This window comes from Vanderwaltozyma polyspora, genomic scaffold (genome assembly GCF_000150035.1).
Source record: "Vanderwaltozyma polyspora DSM 70294 KpolScaffold1032 genomic scaffold, whole genome shotgun sequence".
NCBI classification, from domain to species: domain Eukaryota; kingdom Fungi; phylum Ascomycota; class Saccharomycetes; order Saccharomycetales; family Saccharomycetaceae; genus Vanderwaltozyma; species Vanderwaltozyma polyspora.
The window spans coordinates 184,236-208,613 of NW_001834683.1; the positions used below are offsets into that span (position 1 = coordinate 184,236).

Consider the following 24,378-nt stretch of genomic DNA (forward strand, 5'->3'; position numbering starts at 1 on the left):
GTCAATTCTGTATTTTAAAGTTTGGTGTCTTTTTAAATTGTTCCTGTGATGTTTATGTTGACCAAGATCAAAGATTTAGTGAGGATTCCTCCAGATCAATTTCACAGAGATTCTGCATCTTCTATAACTCATCAATTGAATAATAAGTTTGCCAATAAGGTTATACCTCATGTCGGGTTATGTATTACTGTGTATGATCTTCTCGAGGTTGATGAGGGTCAATTGAAGCCTGGGGATGGTTCTTCTTATATCTATGTGACGTTTAGGGCAGTGGTATTTAAGCCATTTGTTGGTGAGATAGTAACAGGTTGGATAACCAAGTGTACAGCAGAAGGTATTAAAGTATCGCTATCTGGTATGATGGATGATATTTTCATTCCAAAGAATATGTTGTTTGAAGGTTGTTTTTATTCTGTGAGTGAAAATGCTTGGGTTTGGCCGATGGATGAGGAGACAAAGTTATATTTTGATATTAATGAAAAGATTAGATTTAGAATTGAACAGGAAATATTTGTAGATGTGAAGCCAAAATCTCCAAAAGAACGTGAACTTGAAGAGCAGGCTGCTGCTGCTGCTGCTGCCGCCGCTAATGTCAGTTCTAATGCTGGTGCTTCTCAAAATGAACAAGAAAAGACTGTGGTTGAAAAACCTCCTGCATATGCCCTTTTGGGTTCTTGTCAAACTGATGGTATGGGTTTAGTAAGTTGGTGGGAATAGAATAGAATAGAATAGACTAAGACTAAACCAGAGTAGAATGGAGAAGTTTAATCTATTAATCAGAAGTTTGAACAGAATAAGATCATCATATTTACGTCTTGTCATGTTCTTACTAACATGCATGTGTTTATATATAATATATATATAATATCTTTAATTAATTGTATATAAATGCTCAAATTTATATAATCTAATTGTATTGCATATAACGTGAGGTTGAACTGAATTTTTTGTAACCATTAATGACCTTATCCACAGCTTTTAAGAAATCTTTTTCTGTTGCCACTTTCCTTCTTGCTCTAATGGCAAACATACCAGCTTCTGTACATACAGATCTTAATTCTGCACCTGTAGAGTTTGGACATAATCTTGAGATTAATTCCCATCTAATGCCACGTTCTACACTCATGGCTTTTGTATGAATACGGAATATATTAGCACGGCCTTCAAGATCTGGTAAAGAGAATTCGACTTTACGATCAATTCTACCAGGTCTTAATAATGCAGGATCTAATGTATTTGGTCTATTTGTTGCAAACATAACTTTAATGTTACCTCTTGGATCAAACCCATCTAACTGAGTAATTAATTCCAACATAGTTCTTTGGACTTCATTATCACCACCGGCACCATCATCAAAACGAGCTCCACCAATTGCATCGACTTCATCAAAAAATATAATACATGCTTTCTTTGTACGTGCCATTTCAAATAATTCTCTAACCATACGAGCACCTTCACCAACATATTTTTGTACTAATTCAGAACCAATAACTCTGATAAAAGTGGCATCAGTTCTATTCGCAACTGCACGCGCACATAAGGTCTTACCTGTACCTGGAGGTCCATATAATAGGATACCCTTTGGTGGGTCAATACCTAATGTAGCGAATCTTTCTGGGGATAGTAGTGGTAATTCGACAACTTCTCTTAATTTCTCAATTTGTTCTTTACAACCACCGACATCTGTATATGTGACATCTGGTTTTTCTTCGACTGTCATCATTGTGACAGAAGGATCAATTCTTGGTGGCAATGGCAATTCTATGTGATATTTTGATCTGTCTACACCAACTCTCATACCTTCTTCAATATCAGTTGGTGAAACACGTTCACCTAATCCAACAACGAATTTTGCTATTTGTTTTAAGTTAATCACATATTTTGCCTCTTCATCATCATCTGCATCATTTGCTGATGCAGATTCACCATTTTCTCCATTGCCATTATCGTTTTCACCTTCAGTTGAGCTACTCTTTTTAATAATTTTAGTACAACGAGCAACCTGAAGTGGATGTTCCTCACTCAGTCTTTGTCTATCACCCATTATATCCCATAAATGCGATGGCGCTAAACCAGTATCACTTTCCTTAACACCAGCCTTCTCCTTTATCCTAAGTTCTATGTCTTTCAAATCCTTTTCTGTTTCTTTCAACTTAGATGCATAAGGAGCAGCACCATAGGTCTTTAAAACTTGAATATCACTCTCTGTCAAAGGTGTGATCTTTTCATCCTTTGAAACATCCTCATTTTCCTTACCCTCTAATGGGGCCTTGTATTTCTCCCAATCTTCCTTTGGTGGCATTTCTTAATCTCTTTATTATTTAATGATTTTTTCTATTAGTGTTAGTTTGCTCCTCTGATTGGATCTCTGCTATCTTTATATCACCAAAATACAACAGACAATTAAAGGATACCCGCCAGTAATATTCAATTTCAAATCACAGCAGCCTCAAATTGTGTGATGTTCACCTCTAATCTTTATCTTGAATGAACTGTAACACTATTAAAACTTATTGGTTATTTAAAAGATCCTTTAAATATTTTAACAATCGGTGGCAAAATTTATTTAAGGCTTTTGGAAAATTATTGGTAGAGTGCGGGTAACATTTTCAGAAGTGTCAGTAAATTGGTGACAGTAATTATATAAGGTGTGAGGTTCCTATACAAACAGTACTTAATATTACAGTTATAATCATTTAAATAGACGAATATTGTCCTGAGTATGTTTTATAATATTATAGTGTTTGTATATTGTGTTGATTACTACTTTAAATTGGCATTTTTCATTCCTATTTTATCAATCTTACTGAAAAACTATATATGTGTGTGTGTAATTTAATAAAATGAACTGTTTAAGTAGTGTAAAAAGTGTCTTCTTGATTTGAGATATGGGAAATTATGTGGGGAATTGATGGATAGATTTATACGAGAAATAAAGTAATTTAATAGACACTTCTGAGATCATTACATATTTCTATATTGCCATTGTTCGAACATCCAATTAATTGTTTCAGGTTTTGATCTTTTTAATCTCTCCGGATCAAAATGGAAGCATAGCCCAACTTCTTCAAAAGAAGGAGCATTCTTGGACCAATGATATATTTTAGGTCTTATCTCTCCTGATTTACAGAGCACTTCACCTTCTGGAATCTCGATTTCCTGAAATTCGTTAGTTATTGTTATGGGAGAGGAAGACGGAGTCGTGGCTACTAGTGTTTCGACTTCATCTTTATCCAGTTCAGTTAGAGAATCTATAGCAAATTCTTTCGTATCTTTCCATTTTCTAAATAAGCGCTTGTTCTCATTGTGGTTATTCCATCGAAATTTATAGCCCAGCTTATGGACATAATCTATCATGTGAATACGGAATCTATTACGTCTTGTTGTTTGAGAAACTGTTGGCATAATGTATTTAATTTAGCAGAATTTATTGGTGGTTTTATAGCAATGATTTAGCAACTGTGTAGTTTAAAAGGTTGATGTCCGTTCAGAAATCTATTTAACTTAACAGTAATCCTTTTGTGGGTTTTTAATGTCTAACCGTTTGATATCCTTTAACTACTAAATATTTTACTATTAAACTTTAAATCTATCAGTTTAGGCATGGTAAGTTGTTAAATATTCAAATGTATTTCAGTCTATGTATAAGTTTTTTTTTTCATCGATGCACTACTGGTTGACGACACAAATGGTTGAAAGTTTACCTAAACCTCATTTCTTGCTTTTCCTTTGTGTCCTTTATAATTACTGTTAGTTAAATTTGGAGAATATTATTGTTCTTTGTTGCTTTTATAGATATACTTTGAATATTTAAATAACAGTTTATTATAATTAACTATTTGTTTTCTAATTTACCACCTAAAATGAAAAATCATTTTCATATATACATAAATATTAAAAACTAAACATTAAAAACACAATAATTTTTATTCAAAGTTCTATTTCTACAATACAGTATTCAAAACCAAATCTATCTGCATAGTTATATTTACTGAGTCTATATATATATGAATGTTTTTTCTATGTAGTTATCTCAATTCTATACTTGAATAAAGAAAGAGTTGCCAGCTAAGTTAAACTGACGCAGCACCGAACTACCTACTGTTTCAAATATTTGAATATAATATACCAAAACCTAAGAAGGAAATCTCAAAGTTATCTTCAAAGTCATTTCAGTATATTATTCTCCCCAATGCTTCATAGGTAAATGATATTTACAAAAAATGCCCAATTGGAATTTCTCATGTTATCCAAAGCTTGATTGTCTGACATGATGTATAGATTAAAATTGTAAAACCAAAAATGATCATACATGAATCTACAATTAGATGAAGGTTAGTTACAGTCCCATTTCTTTTCAATGCTTTAATGTGTAATAATGGAGGGTAGATATAAATTAAAGGTATACAAGCAAAAGATCCAACCAAAGAAACAAACTTATCCAGATCATCGGCACCAATCCATGCAATGAACGATGTACCAATAACCACGAGTGTACGGAAATAATTCTTTGCCCATTTGATCTTTGGGTTATACTTTCCTGAATACCTTGACTTAAATACCCAATTCTCCAGAATTCTGATGGCAGGGAATAATTGCAATGGTGTTGATAATAAAATTGCTAAAGAATATAATAATTGCACTATCAGCGTATAAGGACTGTCCTGAGGGAAATTTAGTAGCACTACTGTTTCAACATCTGAACCAAATGCAGAATAACACAGAAGACCAACAGAAACAAAAATCAATGTAACTATAACCATGACTAGAGATAACGATAATCTAAACAAGTGTGGCTTTGCCATAGATTCTTGAATTGGAATCAGTAGTCCAATTCCTTCAAATGTGAAGATTGCAGTACCAATAAACAATGACCAACTCTTGTTGTTGAAGGGAACCATAGTACCCCTAGCAATACCATTATATGAAATATACGATATTGGATAATAATAAATGTACAGCAGACCTATTAGAATAAAAAAATCGGCGATCAAAGCTGTAGCTGTTAATTTAGTAATGTTTCTTGTAAATGAAAGGGGAATAAATAATATTGCTTGAAATATGATGAAGAACTTTATCGAAGAATCCAAATTTTCGAATACTGAATTACACAATGTCTTGAGGTTGGTTGCTACAAATACTGTGTATGCAGCGGAAAACCCAATTTGAGATAAAACGATTGATAGTAGGATGGCAAATTTCATTGGCCTACCAAATAGATGTTGTCCCAAATCACCATAACCATTTATGCCATGAGTTGTATCTTTTGTTGATATCAACAAAACAAAACAGTAATAAGAGATTACCGAGCACAGAAGAAGTGAAATTGTACTAAATGAATAGCCACCATTGCTAAAACCCTTTGGCAAAAAAAGTATACCTGTTCCTACAAATGACTTAAGCAGTAGTAAAATTGCCTTTGTAGTAGAAACCTTCTTGCTCTTATCGACAGGGGCAGCTTGTGTTCTAGTTGTATCTGGAATTGGACGGCGACGAAGTAGAGACGTCTGCACTTCTTCCTCTTCTTCTTCTATTGCTTCTTCTTCCTCATCTGTTTCTGATAAGTCTTCACCAGCAAAATGACCATAAAGAGTTAAAAATTCTTTAAAATTGGTAACTATAAAATCAGGTAAGTACGGCGCTTTTTTATTCTCCATTGTATGCTTCCTTAATATAAACGATCTTCTAAACCCACCAGGAGCTGTAATCTCTTGATGGGACATCGCTAACCCAGTTTCATCAGGTAGATTATTATTAGAAGAAGTTACAGAAGTTCCTGAAAAACTCATTGATCTCTGCCTTACCAAATTATTCCCACTTTCTATTCTTGGCAAAGAAACAATCTGATTTTGAAAACTAACTCCATTTAAATTAGTACTCCCATAATTAAAGGATGATCCATTTTGTGAACTACTTGACCCTATCATTGGATCATTATTATTTAGAGGTTTTCGAGAATTCAGACTCATGATTAAAAAATCCAAATACTTTAAAACTTATACTGCAACCAATATCGTTCCAGATAGACTCTTTCAACGCAAACCCAGATGAGATTATTACTTATTATTTTCCTCTTATGTTCCTATTTGCCAAGCAATGGATAACTAAAACAGGACCGCACAAAAATCCACAATTAACACAACTTGATATCCCTTGTGCATGAACAGCCGTTACAGATCCTCAGCAATGAGATAGTTAAGCTTGTATAATTAAGATATCTCCCCATTCCACTATTATAATCAAACTTTTAATAGAAGAGGGTTTCTTCTATTCGATTCGAACCTTATTTTATTACCTTAGAATGAAAAAATACCAGTCACGTGATACACACATATACACAGAGATATTGGAACAAGATATAGAGCAAGATATAGAGCAAGACCATTAATAATGATATAACCAACCAGTACATATCTCTAGTATCTGTTTTATTACAACTAGATTGAGCTGTTCTTAATGCCTCATCGGAAGTTTATGTATTGACTCTTTATTCATATTTAATATTCTTGACCTTTGCTTAATATACTGGCCATTTCATTTCGAAAGGCTTTAAAAAGCATTTTGAACAAATCTTATGACTGATGATGATATAAGGTTGAGATGAGATAGATCTGTTAATTGTTAATAGAAGGGCTGAGAGTGGGGGATTCTGGTATACCGTTTCTAATTGTCTATATTTTGGAATCTCTGGTATTGATTGATTTAAGGCCAGTTACTATATTGAGGAAACTATGGCTAAATTACGTATTGCCGTTCAAGGATGTTGTCATGGTGAATTGAATTTGATATTCAAGAAGGTGAAGGAATTGAATGATGAGAACCCAATTGATCTGTTAATTATTCTGGGAGATTTCCAATCGTTGAGATCCGAAGAGGATTTCAAATCGATTAGCATGCCTGACAAGTACAAGAAACTAGGCGATTTTAGTCATTACTACAATGACGAGATCGAAGACCATGGGCTAATTCGTCCTCCTGTTCCAACACTCTTTATCGGCGGTAATCATGAATCTATGAGACACCTAATGCTATTAAGCTATGGTGGGTATGCAGCTGAGAATATATATTATCTAGGGTATTCAAATGTCATTTGGTTTAAAGGCATCAGAATTGGTTCATTGAGCGGGATTTGGAAACCTTGGGGGGTCGACAAGACAAGACCATCATGGGATGAATTAGAAACTAGGGATCTTTGGAGAGAGACAATCAGAGACCTGTACCATGTTAACAAACAAGATTTAGCACCGTTGTTTTTATTAAAAAATGGTACCAGTGCTGCTAATAGTAATACACTGGATATAATGTTAAGTCATGATTGGCCCAATGGAATCGTATACCATGGGAATTACTATGAGCTTTTAAGGAAAAAACCATTTTTTGAAAATGATATTAAATCTAGAAGATTGGGAAGTCCAATATCATGGCAACTATTAAGGAACATAAAACCTAAATGGTGGTTTTCAGCACATCTCCATGTAAAATACGAGGCTAGTGTAAAGCATACCAAAAGGAAAATTAGTGGGAAACCTACCAAGACCAAAAATAAAGATGAAATAGAGTTAGATTTGTCGTCATCTGAGGAGGACGACAACGACGAAGAAGAAGAAGAGAAAGATATTGTCACTAATTTCATGGCATTGGATAAATGTCTACCACGTCGTCAACATCTAGAAATAGTTGAAATCGAAACCAATACAAATCATCAATCGTATATTGATTCTGGATCCATGTATTGGGACCCAGAATTCATTAAAAATTTACAATACATCAATAAAAACCAAGATAAGTTGAACAAAACCCCATTCAAGGAAATCAATTGGAATGAGTTGATAAAAGATAGCAACATAGGGTTACCACCGAACGATGGTAATGCGACCAATTCAATCGATTGGTCACTGTACAAAGTTCCAAGTTATACAAAGGGGATACAAAAGAGGGAATCAGAGCAAACTCAATGGTTCATTGACAGACATATAAATAATTGTTGATTGAGTTGGATTGCCTCTACCTCTAAATTCAAATTCAAATTCAAATCCAAATACAAATACAAAGATATATATATATATAACTATGCTTATTCAACCAGTTGTTGTTGCGGTGGCTATCTTACCAAGTCGTGCGTAGGATAAGTTGAGGTATAGTGCTTCACCCTATAAAAACACAAAACCCTAGCATTGTTCAACCACCAAAAACCCTCAAACATACATTGTTCAACGCACCTTCTGCTGATAAAACCTAAAACATCAAGACCCAAACCAAACCAAACCTCAAATAAGTTCTAATCGTCGTTCCCATCCCATCCCATCCCATCACACTAAGAACCATCCATCACCATCTTCTAATGTAATCTTCGAAATACTCAACAGTTCAGTTACAAGAAATTTAAAGGAAAGCGAGAGAACTATATACCCAGATAGATATCAAAAAATTGAAAAAATACTATGTTAAGAAGTGAAACAAACGATTGTTAATTTATTCAGAGATAGAATTGGAGTTTTAATTGATGTTGAGGGTCTAGAAAAGTACTGGACATTTTTTGGATTAACGTTGTATTTACCGTTATTGAAGGTATTTTATAATTGCCTTTTTTTTTGGTGATTATTTTTAATATTATACACACTTTTTTTTTTAAGAAAGGGGAAAAGATCAATCAAAGCACATTATATTATATTATATTATATTATATTATATTATATATATATTCACTTAACGTCAATATTTTTTTGTTTTCCCTTTATTCACAGAGATATTAACAGTAGTAACAGGTACTATCATTAATAGTAGTTGTCGTTATTTGTTCTTATTTTGCTAAGGTTGGAAGAAACCACAATTGTTTTTGGCTAGAGAAACTGTTTTGTCCTTAAAGCAATTTATTTGTTTTGGGTCAGAATTTGATTAAAGAAACTTGTTTTTAACATATATTGGTATTATTTGTTTGTTTGTTTGTTTTACTTATTCTATTCTATTTGACCAAAAACTAGTACAGATATCTCGAGGAATAAAATAGCAATAGAAAGGGTGTTCTGGGTGGGTTGTTGTACTTTTGTTTTCATTAGGGAAATAGAAAAGATTTTACAATAATAATATTTTATTTTTATTTTTATTTTTATTTGAATACTCAGAATTCTAGAAAGGGTGTTATTTGTGAAAAAGTTATTATACTATATTATACTAAAAGAGAGACTTTGTCTGACCGTGCTTTTCATTTCAAGCTCCAAATCGACTATTGAAATATATTATCTTTTAATGAAATGGGTTCAACTTCCCAGAATGTTTTAGTAACTGACGATGAACATTTGCCAAATCTGGATGTTAATTGGCTGATCAGATCAAAAAAAATAGATAAAGCTTGGCAACAAAGTATAAAAAATACTCCGAAAGAACTTCAGGAAAAATTAACTGATGATATCCCTTTACATACAGGAAATGTCGCAGCTAATATTGATGAAGTTGGTAATAATGTAAACTCGGCTCCTCTTAAAGAGTGCTCAAGAAGGAGATCAGTTTCGATTTCGAATTTTAAACAGAACAAAAGTGATTCAGTTGCTGTAGTGAGTGATGATGAAGACTACGATACCGAAGAAGAAGATACAGACTCAAACATGCCAATTAGAAGGACAAAGTCCTTATCGAGTGCAGAGACTAACCGTAGAAAGCAGATCGATGATGATATGATGTCGAAAACAAAACCTAAAAAGCCAGGTTTTTTTAAAGGTTTGTTTGGATTAAGGAAAACTAAACCAGAGACTGACGATGACAGAAGTCCAGCACAGAGAAGTAGAAGGTCAAGCACAATAGAACCAAAATCCGATAGTAACGTGAAACCAAGTAGTAATACATCTTCTCGTAGTGGAAGTAGAAGACCTTCAACAGCTCCTCAAAATTTCAAAAAAATATCAAATCCATCAATTTCTACAGTTTCTTTGGAAGGAAATAGCCCCAAGCTAAACACACGAAACGAAGAAAGACCATGTTCAATTTCACCTGAGAGAAACAGTGAAAGAGACCTTACTACGGTTGATATGAAACTACTCGAATTTATAGATTACTATAGGAAAAATGGCTACAAGACCAATTCGTTTAACAAAAATTCTATTATCAAACAAAAGTCATCGAGAAGAAAAGGTGCCACATTCTCTGTATCAGAGGCATTCCATTCATCGGACGACGACGACTCTGATCCAGAAAATAATAACTCTAAAAACAAGAATAATAGAGTCGATGCAAAGGGTAGACCATTGCCTTCACTTCCTTCAAAATCAAAGTTTCGTCCCGCATTGAAAGGTTATAAAGTTGATAAGAAGAGTCCGGAACCTTCTTCAGGTTCGAGTGATGATTCAAACCTATCAGTAACCAACAATCCTAGTTCGCCAACTAACGGCTCATCTAGCAGATTTGGAAATTTTTTGAGGAAAGTTAGAACAGGAAACATTTCAAAGACAAATTCAGAAGAATTAGAATCACTTTCAGATAAGATTAAAATTGATTTAGATGTTGTACCTGGGTTGGATGAATGTAAGCCACTTAAACATGTTGCTTTTGCAACTACAACATACTTTAATGATCCTCCACAACAAATATGTAGCAAAAATCCTAGAAAGGGAGAAGTGGAAGTTAAAACTGATGGATCAATTGTGATACATAGGTTGACTGCCGAAGAGAAGAAGAAGATCCTCGAAACAACTGCTAGTGGCGTAGTCGTCGGGGGTACAGGAAACATGAAATTGCTTTCTAAGTTGGATGATGAAATGTTTAGAAGGGCATATGATAGAAGAAATAGAACTGAAGATAATGAAGAAGATATTAAACCACCAACAGGTAACTCAAAGAACATTACAATTGACGGAACAGGACCATATACACATAAAAGCGCTTCTAATTTAACGATCGACAAACCTATGACAGTGAGGAGATCAACAGGAGTAGCATCTACACCTTCACTAGTCTCTCTATTAAGAGACGACTCCTTTGACGGGGAAGTCTTTCCTCCCAAGAATTTAAAGATCCCAAATGATTTAGTCTATACCCGTTGTTGTCACTTGCGTGAAATTTTATCTATCCCAGCTACATTAAAACAAATTAAAAAGGGCTCAACTGATCCTATACCTTTATTACAGCTCCGTAACCCTAAACCTTCTCTGGTAGAAGTATGGTCCTTTAGTGATTTTGTAGCAATCAGCCCCATATTGTGTGTATCTTTAGATGGTATTACTTTATCAACTGAAATGCTTAAAATCATTCTAAGTTCTATTATTAACAAACCAAAGTTTGAAAAACTTTCTCTTAGAAATACTGTCTTGGACGAAGAAGGTTGGAAACTATTGTGTTACTTTATTTCCAAAGCAAGATCTTTGGTAGCTATTGATTTAACGATGGTACCCAGCATCAAGACAAACGTTCAAAAGCCTGCAAAGTCATCCTTAAGCAACCCCATTAAGAGAATGGAGTGCAGTTTGCAAAATAGGAGCGAAATGAATTGGGATTTGTTGACTGCCTCTATTGCAGTTCATGGTGGTCTGGAAGAAATTGTAATATCAGGGGCAGAAATGTCCTACCAACAGTTCGAGAATTTTCTAGATGTTGCTTGTGTTAATACCGAAAGATTAGGATTAGCATATAACAAGTTATCTAGTAACCATATGAAAAAATTAGGGAAGTGGGTAGTTTCTTCAAAAGTTGCTGGTCTTGATATTGGTTATAATGATTTAAACGGCAAGTTGAAGTGTTTCAATCACTCATTAACAGATTGGATAAGCAACAAGAACCAGAAAACGTCTTTCAAATATATATCGCTTAATAGCACAAACCTAGAGGTAGAGCCTGATGGTACAAGTGATACAAGTGAGCCTCTACGTTTAATTAGCACATTATGCTATTGTGACACATTAAAGTTTCTGGATATATCCAACAACCCTAAGATGTTTCCATATTGTACAAGGACTTTGTTAAATTGTCTACCAATATTTGTCAGTTTGATACGACTTCATCTGGATTTTGAGGCTTTGGATTCAACTTCAGTGGTAATTTTAGCTGAAGCTCTACCGTTGTGTACGAACTTGAATTATTTGTCAATGTTGGGGACCAAATTTGATCTAGCTGCAGCAAAAGCTTTAGTGAATGCTGTCAGAAAGAGTAATTCTTTAATTACTCTTGACCTAGATACTGGTGCATTACCCCCAAAAATCAGTGAAAAATTATCCTTGTATATAATGCGTAATGTCCAAAATGAAATTTCAAAGATGGAGAGCAAATGTGTAAACACATCCAAACCTAGCTCTGATCAATTTACAAACATTCAGGAAGAGCTTTCCAGTTTATTGAGCAACAAGGATGTAAATTCAAAGGCCTACAAACAATCGGTAAGTGAATTTATTATTAGATCTATGGCTGCTAGAGAAAAGTTAACCAAAGTTGTTCATGATCTTTTTGATTTAAGGTTGCATGGTCAATTGAGTAGAGAAGGTAAAGAAAGTCTCATACGTTTGTGTATTATTGATTCTTGTTTCGAAAAAGGTATTCGATTATTAAAAGATAGAAGTCCAAGTACGATATCTATTCCAAAGCAAAGCGATGAAGTTTCAACTATTGTTTCAACAGTTTTGAACCAAGAAACAAGTAGAGATGTTCAATCGAACGATGAATCATTAGATGGGCTTTCAGTTACGCCAGCCAAAGTTCCTGTACCTAAACAATTCGAGCGTACGGGCCATTCAGTTTTATTACCATTTGGAAGTGCTGAAGTTGAAAATTATTTTCCTGATGCTCATGAAACCGAAGACTTTACTGAAAATAGAGAAAAGGTTGTCGATGAGGCACACAGCCAATCGCGTGAAGAAGGTAGTGTCTTTAAGAGAAGTGCTGATTTCATGAAACAGTTGGAAGAATCTGTGGTGAAGACAGGCATGCAAATTAACAAAACTGCCTTAACTGACGCGGCTGAATCATTAGATAGTGACCAAATAAAAGAATTTCTGTTAAAGAATGATATTTCTACTACCGTAGATGTTATCGATGAACTGCATAAGCAAGGATACCATTTACATGATATTTTTAAGAAATCTGATTCCAAGAAAACTTCAATGGATAAAAGTGCAATCATTACCAAGGAAAAGGAGTCCAATGACCAATCTTCAGATAACTTTTCCGACAAATCAGCAACAATCACTGAAAATAGTAACGTATGCTTAATTGACGACTCCAGTTTAAATTACAATTCGGAAGAGGATGACGCAATTGATGCTGCATATGATGAAGTTCTTGACAACTTAGAACGGACAAGATCGCATATGTGAATTAACTTGACTGGAGTATAAAATATCCAATAGTTTTTCACTGTAAGCATTTCGATTAAAGGCATAATGTTAAAACTAACAATAATATAAAAAAAAATAAGAATAAGCATAAGTCAATCAAAAATAAAAAAACATCAAAGAAAAACGATATTTTCAAGAATAAAAAGTATCTAAAATTTCATGAATCATATAAAACTCGAATTAGAGTAAAAACAAAAAATAAAGCATATCTATTTATTTAATTTCATTTTTATTTAAATACCCATCGCTTGTATATGATAGGTATTTAAAATTGTATTTATAATTTTACAATGTAACGAATCATTAATGTAAAATATTAACAGAAAGTCAGATCATTATTCAGAAAGAAAGAGTAATATAGTGATATGTCAAGACGTTTTATAGCTTTGTATTGCAATTTTGAAGGAACTTAAATTAAAAAAAAAGAAGAAACAAAGCACTCACGGTGGGGGTCGAACCCACAATCTTCTGATTAGAAGTCAGACGCGTTGCCATTACGCCACGCGAGCTTAATTTCTTGAAAAAAGAAATGCAAAGTATCGAAGCGGTTGACAGGGAACAACGTTGATAGTTTTATCTCTACTACTACCTAATCAATCAGGAACAACAAGTTTAAGTTCATAATATAGTCCACTTAATTGGCCACAAGTATTTACAATCATGCAAATAACTCGGCTCATTTGTTTCATTATTCATATTAAATAGGTATCTTTCGTATCTAATTATATCAATTTCAATCGAAATGCTGCTGTATTATCACCATCTTAAGAGAAGTTAAAGTTTCAATTGATTAATACCCTTCTTCATTTCGATATTTAATAGTCAATTCAAACTGTAAACCATATTCACAGTAAGCGGAGATAGGTATATGAAATGGCATTGGAATGAACAGGTTCTTTATTCTTACTGCTGCATTTTTATATTATTTAATATGGTTGATTCTACCTATATTTGAATTAGATGAAGCATTGATTTTATTCCCACTTCCTAGTATATATGCTGTATACATACCAATTTTTCTGTTGTTACTTGGATTTGCATTAGTTGGGTCATATTTAGGTTATTTGTTGATCAAGGCTTAGTTCTATGTTTTCGTTTTCATAACCTACGATAGTCAATCAACACCTATTTTTACTTGTATTATTATTACAATTATATACTAATGTTGTTATCACAATCCTTTAACCAATGACCCTGGAATTGTATATATCACCTAAATATTTGTATCTAAACTATATAAATCCCATTTACTTTGCATTAAACACATTACTCTAAAAAGTCTATTTATTAATTACTTCATGCATCCATTCTTGCCATTTGCTTAATTTTTGCTTCAACACACTACCCTCAATGACGTCAACTTCACCTTCTAATGCAGAGAACTTGAAGTCTTTCATTGAATCCAATATATTTTCATTTTCCATCTCATCGTCTTCATCATCATCGACATTACTATCGGCTGTTTTCTTTACCGAACCCAACGACTGCTTCTTTCTTTTAATGATATCTGTAATCTCAGTTTCTAGGACAGTCTTAATCTTTTGAGGTGGTCTTGCAGTGAACGATTCAGATTTATTACAGGCTATTAATATATCTACACCATTATGCTTACGATTTTCGGTAATGTTCAATATTTGATATAAAAATTCAGCAGTTTCAACCAATTGTTTTGGATCTACAGTGGAATCTACTAGGAATACAATACCTTTAATATTAGTCGAGTTTCTCAACGAATCTAATAATTTATAACGTAATTTAAAATTACCTGGGAATTCTATTAATGAGACAGATTTATCATCAGAAGATAACTTAAAATCCTCACAAGTATTTGGGAATTGTGAAATTACTGTTGTTTTAAATGTTTCTGTAGTTAACCAATGAAACAATGCTGTCTTACCACTATTCGATGGACCTGCAATAAATAATGTTGGTTTCTTATTGCTTATCTTCTTTTCTGATCTACCTCCACCAGTACCACTGAATACACCTATCTTGCTCTTTCTACCAATCAAAAGAAATCCAATAGTTGATAATAATACAGCTAGGACAGCAACTATTAAACCTATATTACCAAATTCTTGATTATTCAATGCCATTTATGATTATTCTCGTAATTATGTTTTCAATATTGAATCCAGTAAAACTCAACAAAGAGATCAAGTAACTTCCTGCTTTTTCTTGGAATACTAAAGATCACTACTAGAATAACCTCTGATCTCTACAATTGAGCTCTTTCAATGGTATATTCCAAGATCTTAGGATCCTTTATGCCCTTTTTAAGTTCATCATCTTATTTCATCATTATGATTTAAATGAAAAATTTTCGAATTTCCTTAATAAAAAAATTCGATGAGCTTTAAAATAAAGCAGTAGCACTGTAACAAAGATCTAGTTAAAGATAGTCATAAAGAGGTAACTAGTGGTTATTGATATGGCTCTGATGCTTCGATTTCCAGTTATCAGAAGAGTATTAGGAAATTACCGTTTTTATTCCAAGTCTAATGGTGGTTTTGTTGATAAGAAGTTTAGGTATGAGGTTGATAATAGTATAATCAATAAGTCATTCGGAAATGATAGCAAAGATAGCTCCAAATATAAAGATTCGAATCAATTTGGGTTTCTAATAGATCAAGATAATAAGGGTAGGAATGGTTCTTTAGTTATTGAGAGGGAAGATGTAATTAATGATAATATACAATCAATTTATAGGGATGATTCAGGCGAATTGAAAACTGGCGACAATGCTACTGAATCAAGATTATTAGAAAATACATTAGAAGGTAGGGCTTTTAGAGATCAGATTAGGATGAATCCTTTAGTAGAAAAAGCTATCAACAAGAATATTCTTTCTTTGCATATCCCAAATAATTTAAGAAGGTCAGCTGCCAATTATTTTATTGAATTACACCAAACAAATTTGCATAGACCAACAGATACTCCCATGGAAGTAGATGCTCACATAGCATCTATTTTTGTTCAAAATTACTGTTCAATCTATCAATCTCTTAAAGAACTACAAAAAAGAATCGGTATAGACAAATTCAACCCTCAGAGGGTTCTTGATGTAGGCTTTGGTCCGGCGACAGGTATAGTTGCTTTAAATGACATATTAGGACAAGATTATAGGCCACAGGTTAAAGATGCTGTCATACTAGGTAATATTGAAATGCAAAAAAGGGCTAAGATTATATTAAGTAGACAATACAATGAGATTCCCCTAAATGAGTATAGGAATGAAATCAAAAATGAAGAAGAAGAGGATGATATTACTGAAGGAAAAGATCTTGTTGGGGAGGTGATGACAAAGAAGATTAAAATTGTGACAAAATTGAAGAATAAAATACCAGCATCAAAGCAATATGATTTGATAATACTAACTCATCAATTGTTGAAAAACAAAGAATTTTTCCCAATACAAATCGATGAAAATATAGAACATTATTTGAATATGCTTGCTCCAGGAGGTCATTTAGTTATGATTGAACGTGGTAATCCACTTGGGTTTGAAACTATTGCAAGAGCAAGACAGGTGATGATAAGACCTGAGAACTTTCCAGATGAACACGGTAAAATCCCAAGACCTTGGTTAAGAGGGTCCAGTGAGAAGAAGAATAACAAGACTAATAGAGATATAATCATTGAAGATGATGTAGAAGATGAGGAATTACAATTTGAACCTGAAGTTTTGAGAGCTATTCAAAATATGAACCAAAAAGATGAACCCAAGGATGTGGATTACCACATAAAGATCATTGCACCATGTTCCCATCATAGAAAATGTCCTTTGCAAGTAGGTAAACCTAATTATTACAACTATCCAGAATACAAAAATTTAAAATTCTGTAATTCCCAAAAGGCTATCATCAGACCTAAATTTAGCATTGAGTTAAAGAGAGGTAAAATATTGGCGGCACCATGGCAGGAACCTACAGATGGTATTGGTATCAAGGGTGAAGGTAGACCAGGTAAAGGTAGACCTAATGGACGTAATTTTGAAGTTGCAAATTATTCATATTTGATTGCAGAAAGAAGTCCGAATGATCCAGAAAGTATTAAAGAGATCGAGGAATTAAGGGAAAAATCAAAGGATATAAGATATCATATAGGTACTCTAGGGACCAAAGAGACATGGCCTAGAATCATTGTAGCTCCACGTAAGAACAAAGGACATGTAGTATTGAATATGTGTGCAGGATCAGGTGAGATTGAGAAATGGATTATACCTAAATCCTTTTCCAAAGAGATATACCATGATGCTAGAAAGAGTATGAAAGGTGATTTATGGGGTGTTGAAGCAAAGACGAAGATTAAAGGTATGGGAGATTTAAGAGTTAATAAACTTGAAGAATTTGAAAAGAAGAGAATTAAGGATTTGAAGAGATCGACTAGTCATGAAAGAACCAAGATTGAAGAGATGTATCAAGATATAGTTGACCGCGAAGGTATGGTTGAGAATGATGAAGAAATGATCCAGAAGTTAAGTAAAATCCATGGACATGATTATCAAATCAAATCAAAGAGGAAATGAGGCAAGATGTCAGCGTGAACTGGACGTAATAGATAGAGAGATAGATAAATTGATAAATATTATCCTTATTTTTTTACATGTAAATAGTTTTTAACAATGAAAATGACGATGATATATTGTTATTTTTTCTATTATAATATAATAAAATTTAGAAAAAAAGCTTTAGTTTAGGTATAAATTATACAAAAAAGTAGCATCCCAAATTTTTTTTTGATGAGAAAAGTGTGGAGTGGAATTCTAAAAATATACATCCAACTCTAATAATTTCTTTCCATTAATAATTTCTTTGAAATGACTTACTTTCTTCTGAAAGAAGTACCTTCAGACAACTTAGCCTTACCACCAGTTGGAGTACACAAAACGGTAGAACATGATTCACAGGTAACAGCGGTTTGAGCATGAGAGAAAACGGTGGTGATGTTCAAACAACCTGGACATTTAACATCCAAGAAGTAAGATCTTGGGCCTTGAACCAAAGTCTTTAACTTGTGTTTTCTAGCTTCAGAGGCAGCAGTTGGGTGCAACAAATCTTGGACTAAAACCTATTTATAATGGAATAAAACAAAAAACCAAATATGATAATTTTATTTTAAAAAAAGATAGTTAGTAAAACGTTGTTATTTCATCAAATAAATCAATATCAATCAATCAATCAACCAGTCAGTCAAGCAATCAATCAAAAGATATCCCACGAGTATTCATAAATTCCACTCTCTTATATCTAAAACATCTGGCAACATCATCTATTCATGAGTTAAAGTATTCGTTGCTGTTAACCTTGGGATTGGGAATCGTAAATACATTTCTTTCATTACTGTACATACCATATTGTATAGTGTCTGTGCTTTCTGTTGGGTGATACTGATATAAGGAAAAGAATAATACCAGACAAAAAAGTATATTGCAAACCCTCTTGTTATATATATTGAAGTTAAACAAAAGTAGTTTTCTTGTATATATCAGTTAGTTAAATTTTATTGATACCAGAGAAGAGAAGAGAAGAGAACAGAAGAGAGTATAGAATAGAATAGAATAGAATAGGATAGAATGTAAAGACCAACCCATCCATCATCCAGATGATAGTATAGTATAGTCTTTGACCATTACAAGAATATCGAGTTTAATTCAGGTTTAGTTGAGTTGTGAAAAGAGTCTCATCCTGTGGATTGTGCTGTGACATTTCATTGCACAGAATGGGGATAGAACAGTATAGCGTTGTTGGAATTTTTGGCAGCAGCTGAGTGAAACTTTTGGCAGTTGAGTGAAACTTTTTCACGATGCGATTTGAAATTGTTTTGGAAATTTTTTTGCGTGGGTGTTGGTTTTGTGCGTCGGTACGTTTGTTCCTGGTGCGGTGAAACGGGCGGAGAGGACTGTGGGACGGGAGCGGGAGCCGGAGCCGGGGGATCCCAAGAAAAGGGTCGGTTTTGGTGGTGTATGGATGAATGGTGGGTATGCACGGGTGCAGCAGTCACTTGTTTGTCAAACTGAAGTCAGGTGATCTGTTTATTGTATATGTGTGGGGTCAGTGGAGAACATCAGCAAGAGAAGTTCAATGTGTCACGTGCACGACACTATTTTAATATCTACAACTGTCGTACACCAATCTGTGCATCATCACTAACTTCAATTATTGGCTGGACCTGTTTATTTACTATTTACATATGACATCTTCTATCTACACACACACACACATACACTATATATATACATATATTTCATCTTATAAGCATGCTTGTTCATTGATATCAATGACTATTTTCCAAGACCATAATGTTTCATTATCATATCGATATCACCAAATGACTCTCTTTTACCTTGCATTACTACTGTCGCCTTTCCTGTCCCTTCTCCTTCATTCCTAACTTGCCCTGTGAATACTCTTTCTGCTACTCTTTTAATATCGTTCGCTGTCAATTTCTCAATCTTATTGACCATCTCTGTCACAGCGACCTTACGTCCAAGCAATTGCACTTGACGTCCCATGTCTTCTAGCTCAACTAATTTAGATTCAAGGTTCATCAATAATGAAGACTTCAATTGATTCTTTGCACGGTTGACCTCACTATCTAACAAGGGCAATCTTTCATTGCCGAATGTGCTCAACAACTGTTGCGCAATCACTTCAATTGCCTGTGGAGCTGCTTCAGGTATACATGACACCGAAATTCCGAATATACCTGAGTCAGAGTATGAATGATTAAACGAAACACAATTCTCAATGAAATAATACTGGTTCAATACATGTGTATATAACCTGGAATACATACCTTTACCAGGTCCACCAGCACTGAATGATCCACCACCTCCCAACAGCGTTTGTAATGTAGCCAACGCGTATATGTCTTCGTCATCGATGGGCAACCCTTCAAATCCAACTTGAACATGATATAATTCTGGTAACCCACCAAAAATAGGACCTGGAGGAATACAGGTTTCACCACCAACGTATTTTGCCACAGCAGGTGTTATTTTTGGATGCGTAGATTCCCAATCACCAAAATAATTTTCCGCTAATTTCATAGCTTTTTCATGTTCAACACCAACGAATGATACAACTGTGTTGTCAGGATTGTACAACTTGTTTCTATAATCTTGTAAATTGTATTTTGAGATCGAAGGAACCAATTCTCTTGGACATAACAATGGAGAACCTAAAGTCTCCCCACCAAATGCTGTGTTATGTAATAATTCTGGTAGAATCAATTCGGGTTTCATCCAAACCTCATCAATCTCGTACTCAGCTGTCATTTTTTGTTCTTGCAACTCTTCTGCAGTCAATTTTGGATACCTAATAGTTTGACACATAATATCTAACATTTTCTCAACATCACCATTAAATACTGACGCTTGATACATCATTGATTCTCTAGATGAAGTACATTGGTAATTACCACCAAGAAGTTCCAATTTCTCAGCAACGGTTTTACCATCCATGCTGTCAGTAGACTTAAAAGCCAATCTATCGATCATATGAGTGCAGCCCTTCATATTCCCCTTTTCATACCTTGAACCTGCACCAACATAAACTCCCAATGCACTAAAATGACTAGGAATACTAGTAGTAGCAACTTTTAATCCATTCCCTAAACTACTCAATTGGAAGGTATCCCTCGAGACATGGGAATACAGCCTTCTGCTTATCCCTCTTGATCTTAACATCATCTTCCAATCTTCAAATACTATCGATACCTAAATAATCTCAATATTGAATAGTCAACCGTAAAAGTTCAGCTTACCTTAAGATTCAAATAAAAGTACTAATTCCTCCCAGGATCTCAAGCTTATATAACACGAAAAATCTAATAAAAACCAACCTTATTTATACCTGATTACACTTTTAATAAACATAATCCACCTTTATCAAGTGAGAATGACATCAAATATAAGAACTGGCTCTTGTTGAAACCATAAATATTCTGCTAGTGTAAGACTAAAAAGAGTCTGGCTAGACCTGATCCCATCTCATTTTTCATCATCATCATCGTTATTGAAAGTTCCGTCAAAAATTTAGATATTGATGAAGAAATGAAGAAATGAGTAACCAAGAGATGATTTAGATGATGAAAGTATAACATGAACAGGTGTATGTTATTGATTAATTGATCTGTTGGCAAGGACGTATTTTAAGTTGTTAGTCTCTAATTTGTTAAACTTTTTTAAAAGTCTGGTTGGTTCAAGTAAGAGAAGTGCGAGAAGGAGTTTAATAATTGTTCAATTTAGAATAACATACATCGATGCCACGTCAATTTAAGATCAGTGTACCGGCATCTTCTGCTAATATTGGGCCAGGTTACGATGTGTTAGGTATTGGTTTGTCATTGTTTTTGGAGTTAGAAGTCTCTATCAATTCAAAAGATGCTGGCGAAACTAATCAGGATGTTAATAATTGTAAATTGAGTTATAGTGAAGATAGTGAGGGTTATTCTTCTGTTCCTCTTGACTCAGATGCAAATTTAATCACTAGAACTGCTTTGTATGTTTTGCGTTGTAATAACATTAGATCATTCCCTTCTGGTACTAAGGTTCATATCAAGAATCCTATTCCTTTGGGTCGTGGTTTAGGTTCTTCCGGTGCTGCTGTTGTTGCTGGTGTAATGTTAGGTAATGAGGTTGGTCAATTAGGCTTCAGTAAGCAACGTATGTTGGATTATTGTTTAATGATTGAGCGTCATCCAGATAATATCACCGCTGCAATGATGGGTGGGTTCTGTGGTTCTTTCTTGCGTGATTTGACTCCACAAGAGATGGAAAGACGTGAAATTCCATTAAGTGAAGTGCTACCTGAACCAAGTGGTGGTGAAAATACAGGATTGGTACCTCCTCTACCACCAACCGATATCGGTAGACATGTTAAGTATTCTTGGAATTCAAAGATTAAATGTATTGCTATCGTTCCAAATTTTGAATTGTCTACTGCTGATTCAAGAAGTGTCCTTCCAAAGGCATACACTACTTCCGATTTGGTATTCAATCTACAAAGATTAGCTGTCTTAACCACTGCATTGACTTTAGACCCACCAAGTGCCGATTTAATCTATCCTGCAATGCAAGATCGTGTCCATCAGCCATACAGAAAAATTTTAATTCCAGGGTTGACTGAAATCTTGTCTAGTGTCACACCATCCACATACCCTGGACTACTAGGTATCTGTCTATCTGGTGCCGGTCCAACTATCTTAGCATTAGCTACTGATAATTTCGAAGACATCTCCCAAGAAATCATTAATAGATTCGCAAAATTCAACGTAGAATGTACTTGGAAATTATTGGAACCTGCCTATGAAGGTGCTGTTGTTGAACAACTATAAGCAACTAATTTTTTCAATTCTCTACCATCTTAACCGAAGTTAAGTTTCCCTTTATATTATCCCACCAATTTAAATTTATTTTATATATATATATATTTATATATCATGTTATAAATTGCCCAGCATCATAAATTTCTAGCCAATGAAGACTGGAGCAAAAAAAAATAACCTCGAAGAGGTTCGTCTACATTCACTAATGATCTTAATCAGATTCTAATTTAGCAATAACTCATTGGGAAACACCTTAATTCAATTACTGTCACTTGAACTCTTGCAAGTGTCCACCATTCTTATACAAACAATCACGTGATGGCACTTACCCGGCACATTTAGTCCTTTAAATTTATTTTGCTGCAAAGGCTTCTCACTTTCAAAGGATATTTAATCAAATTGAACTATATAAAGATAATACATCACCAACTTAATTGAATGATTCATCAGTAGAGGATTAATTGATAAGTTCTATCTCATCGAGATCAGAGTAATTGATATCTAGTGGATATATATTGGGTAGAATACGATGTCAGCTGTGAAAGATGGTCAATCCGATTCTTTAATGGGTAAAATTTCAATTAGAAGTATAGTTAATTATTTGCTATGGTCAGTAATTATACTATATGTTTTATACAAGTTGCTTACTGGTCATGGTTCTGATATAAACATTGGTAAGTTCCTTTTGAAGACATCTCCTTATATGTGGGCAAGTTTAGGTATTAGTTTATGTATCGGTCTAAGTGTAATTGGTGCTGCATGGGGGATTTTTATTACAGGTTCTTCAATTATTGGTGCTGGTGTAAGAGCTCCAAGAATCACAACTAAAAATTTAATATCTATTATTTTTTGTGAAGTTGTGGCTATCTATGGTTTAATCATTGCCATTATTTTCTCTTCCAAGGCTTCTTTTGCTTCCGGTGATGCTTTAGCTTCAAAATCAAATCTATACACCGGCTATTCATTATTTTGGGCAGGTTTAACCGTTGGTGTGTCTAACTTGATTTGTGGTGTAGCTGTTGGTATTACAGGTTCTACTGCAGCAATTTCAGATGCTGCTGATCCTACACTATTCGTTAAGATCTTGGTCATTGAAATTTTTGGTTCCATTTTAGGTTTACTAGGTCTGATAGTGGGCCTATTAATGACCGAAAAGGCAGCAGAATTCTCATAAGATAAAGAATTTACAAAAAAAATATACAGCAACGCATTCTAATCAATCACTATATGTAACTGATTATACAAATTTTTTTTTTTAAAAAAAGAATAAAATAAAACAAAATAGAAACAACAGAAAACATAGATCCAGGAAATATTCCAATTTTAATTAAGTTTCTCAACTCAAAAAAACCCTTTTATATACCAATATATATGTATTTATATACATAATCGATTAAAAATGTACTTTCGACTTAATAATTGCATTAACCTTTTGCCCTTAATTATATAGAGAAAATATTATATTTAAAGAAAAAAAGGGTATACTCAAAGCCTTCTATTTACACTAATGACTCAAGAAATCAAAATCAATATATTTGATATATTCATTATTATATAACATTACTTTTTACAACCTGTTACTTTTCCAGTCTTATGTAAAATTGTCAATACTCAATATTTACTATTAAACGATCTTCCCTCATAAATATCTTCCATCCAAACCAAATTCCAATTCCTTCTCTAAATCAAAAAACTCATTGAACTTATAATTTGATGCAGAGTTTAAGTTATCTTT

At 33.8% G+C, this 24,378-nt stretch overlaps 12 protein-coding genes and 1 non-coding gene across 13 annotated transcripts; 7 read left to right on the plus strand and 6 right to left on the minus strand.

Annotated features, from left to right (window-relative positions):
- Positions 1-48: 48 nt before the first annotated feature.
- On the plus strand, positions 49-717 carry RPC25 (DNA-directed RNA polymerase III subunit RPC25; the record flags this gene model as incomplete). The annotated part of the gene is made up of 1 exon (XM_001646297.1): positions 49-717. One exon carries the CDS (start codon positions 49-51, stop codon positions 715-717), a length of 669 nt encoding a protein of 222 aa, XP_001646347.1.
- A 190-nt stretch (positions 718-907) lies between these two features.
- RPT1 (proteasome regulatory particle base subunit RPT1) lies at positions 908-2,302 on the minus strand (the record flags this gene model as incomplete). Its single annotated transcript, XM_001646298.1, has 1 exon — positions 908-2,302. The coding sequence occupies one exon, from the start codon at positions 2,300-2,302 to the stop codon at positions 908-910; it is 1,395 nt and encodes a 464-aa protein (XP_001646348.1).
- A 1,939-nt stretch (positions 2,303-4,241) lies between these two features.
- Positions 4,242-5,969, minus strand: AVT3 (Avt3p; the record flags this gene model as incomplete). Its single annotated transcript, XM_001646299.1, has 1 exon — positions 4,242-5,969. The coding sequence occupies one exon, from the start codon at positions 5,967-5,969 to the stop codon at positions 4,242-4,244; it is 1,728 nt and encodes a 575-aa protein (XP_001646349.1).
- Positions 5,970-6,731: 762 nt separating this feature from the next.
- On the plus strand, positions 6,732-7,988 carry DBR1 (RNA lariat debranching enzyme; the record flags this gene model as incomplete). Its single annotated transcript, XM_001646300.1, has 1 exon — positions 6,732-7,988. One exon carries the CDS (start codon positions 6,732-6,734, stop codon positions 7,986-7,988), a length of 1,257 nt encoding a protein of 418 aa, XP_001646350.1.
- A 1,263-nt stretch (positions 7,989-9,251) lies between these two features.
- Kpol_1032p90 (uncharacterized protein) lies at positions 9,252-13,292 on the plus strand (the record flags this gene model as incomplete). The annotated part of the gene is made up of 1 exon (XM_001646301.1): positions 9,252-13,292. One exon carries the CDS (start codon positions 9,252-9,254, stop codon positions 13,290-13,292), a length of 4,041 nt encoding a protein of 1,346 aa, XP_001646351.1.
- A 458-nt stretch (positions 13,293-13,750) lies between these two features.
- On the minus strand, positions 13,751-13,822 carry Kpol_1032trna4. Its single transcript has one exon. It is a non-coding gene; the product is annotated as a tRNA-Arg (tRNA).
- A 375-nt stretch (positions 13,823-14,197) lies between these two features.
- On the plus strand, positions 14,198-14,395 carry Kpol_1032p91 (uncharacterized protein; the record flags this gene model as incomplete). Its single annotated transcript, XM_001646302.1, has 1 exon — positions 14,198-14,395. One exon carries the CDS (start codon positions 14,198-14,200, stop codon positions 14,393-14,395), a length of 198 nt encoding a protein of 65 aa, XP_001646352.1.
- Positions 14,396-14,593: 198 nt separating this feature from the next.
- Positions 14,594-15,409, minus strand: SRP102 (Signal recognition particle receptor subunit beta; the record flags this gene model as incomplete). The annotated part of the gene is made up of 1 exon (XM_001646303.1): positions 14,594-15,409. One exon carries the CDS (start codon positions 15,407-15,409, stop codon positions 14,594-14,596), a length of 816 nt encoding a protein of 271 aa, XP_001646353.1.
- Positions 15,410-15,744: 335 nt separating this feature from the next.
- RSM22 (tRNA methyltransferase RSM22) lies at positions 15,745-17,841 on the plus strand (the record flags this gene model as incomplete). The annotated part of the gene is made up of 1 exon (XM_001646304.1): positions 15,745-17,841. The coding sequence occupies one exon, from the start codon at positions 15,745-15,747 to the stop codon at positions 17,839-17,841; it is 2,097 nt and encodes a 698-aa protein (XP_001646354.1).
- A 296-nt stretch (positions 17,842-18,137) lies between these two features.
- RPS27A (40S ribosomal protein eS27) lies at positions 18,138-18,383 on the minus strand (the record flags this gene model as incomplete). The annotated part of the gene is made up of 1 exon (XM_001646305.1): positions 18,138-18,383. A coding segment is annotated over one exon (246 nt), but the record flags the coding sequence as incomplete, so codon positions are not given.
- Positions 18,384-19,596: 1,213 nt separating this feature from the next.
- On the minus strand, positions 19,597-21,006 carry MAS2 (mitochondrial-processing protease subunit alpha; the record flags this gene model as incomplete). Its single annotated transcript, XM_001646306.1, has 1 exon — positions 19,597-21,006. The coding sequence occupies one exon, from the start codon at positions 21,004-21,006 to the stop codon at positions 19,597-19,599; it is 1,410 nt and encodes a 469-aa protein (XP_001646356.1).
- Positions 21,007-21,578: 572 nt separating this feature from the next.
- THR1 (homoserine kinase) lies at positions 21,579-22,652 on the plus strand (the record flags this gene model as incomplete). The annotated part of the gene is made up of 1 exon (XM_001646307.1): positions 21,579-22,652. One exon carries the CDS (start codon positions 21,579-21,581, stop codon positions 22,650-22,652), a length of 1,074 nt encoding a protein of 357 aa, XP_001646357.1.
- Positions 22,653-23,172: 520 nt separating this feature from the next.
- On the plus strand, positions 23,173-23,817 carry VMA16 (H(+)-transporting V0 sector ATPase subunit c''; the record flags this gene model as incomplete). The annotated part of the gene is made up of 1 exon (XM_001646308.1): positions 23,173-23,817. One exon carries the CDS (start codon positions 23,173-23,175, stop codon positions 23,815-23,817), a length of 645 nt encoding a protein of 214 aa, XP_001646358.1.
- Positions 23,818-24,378: the final 561 nt, after the last annotated feature.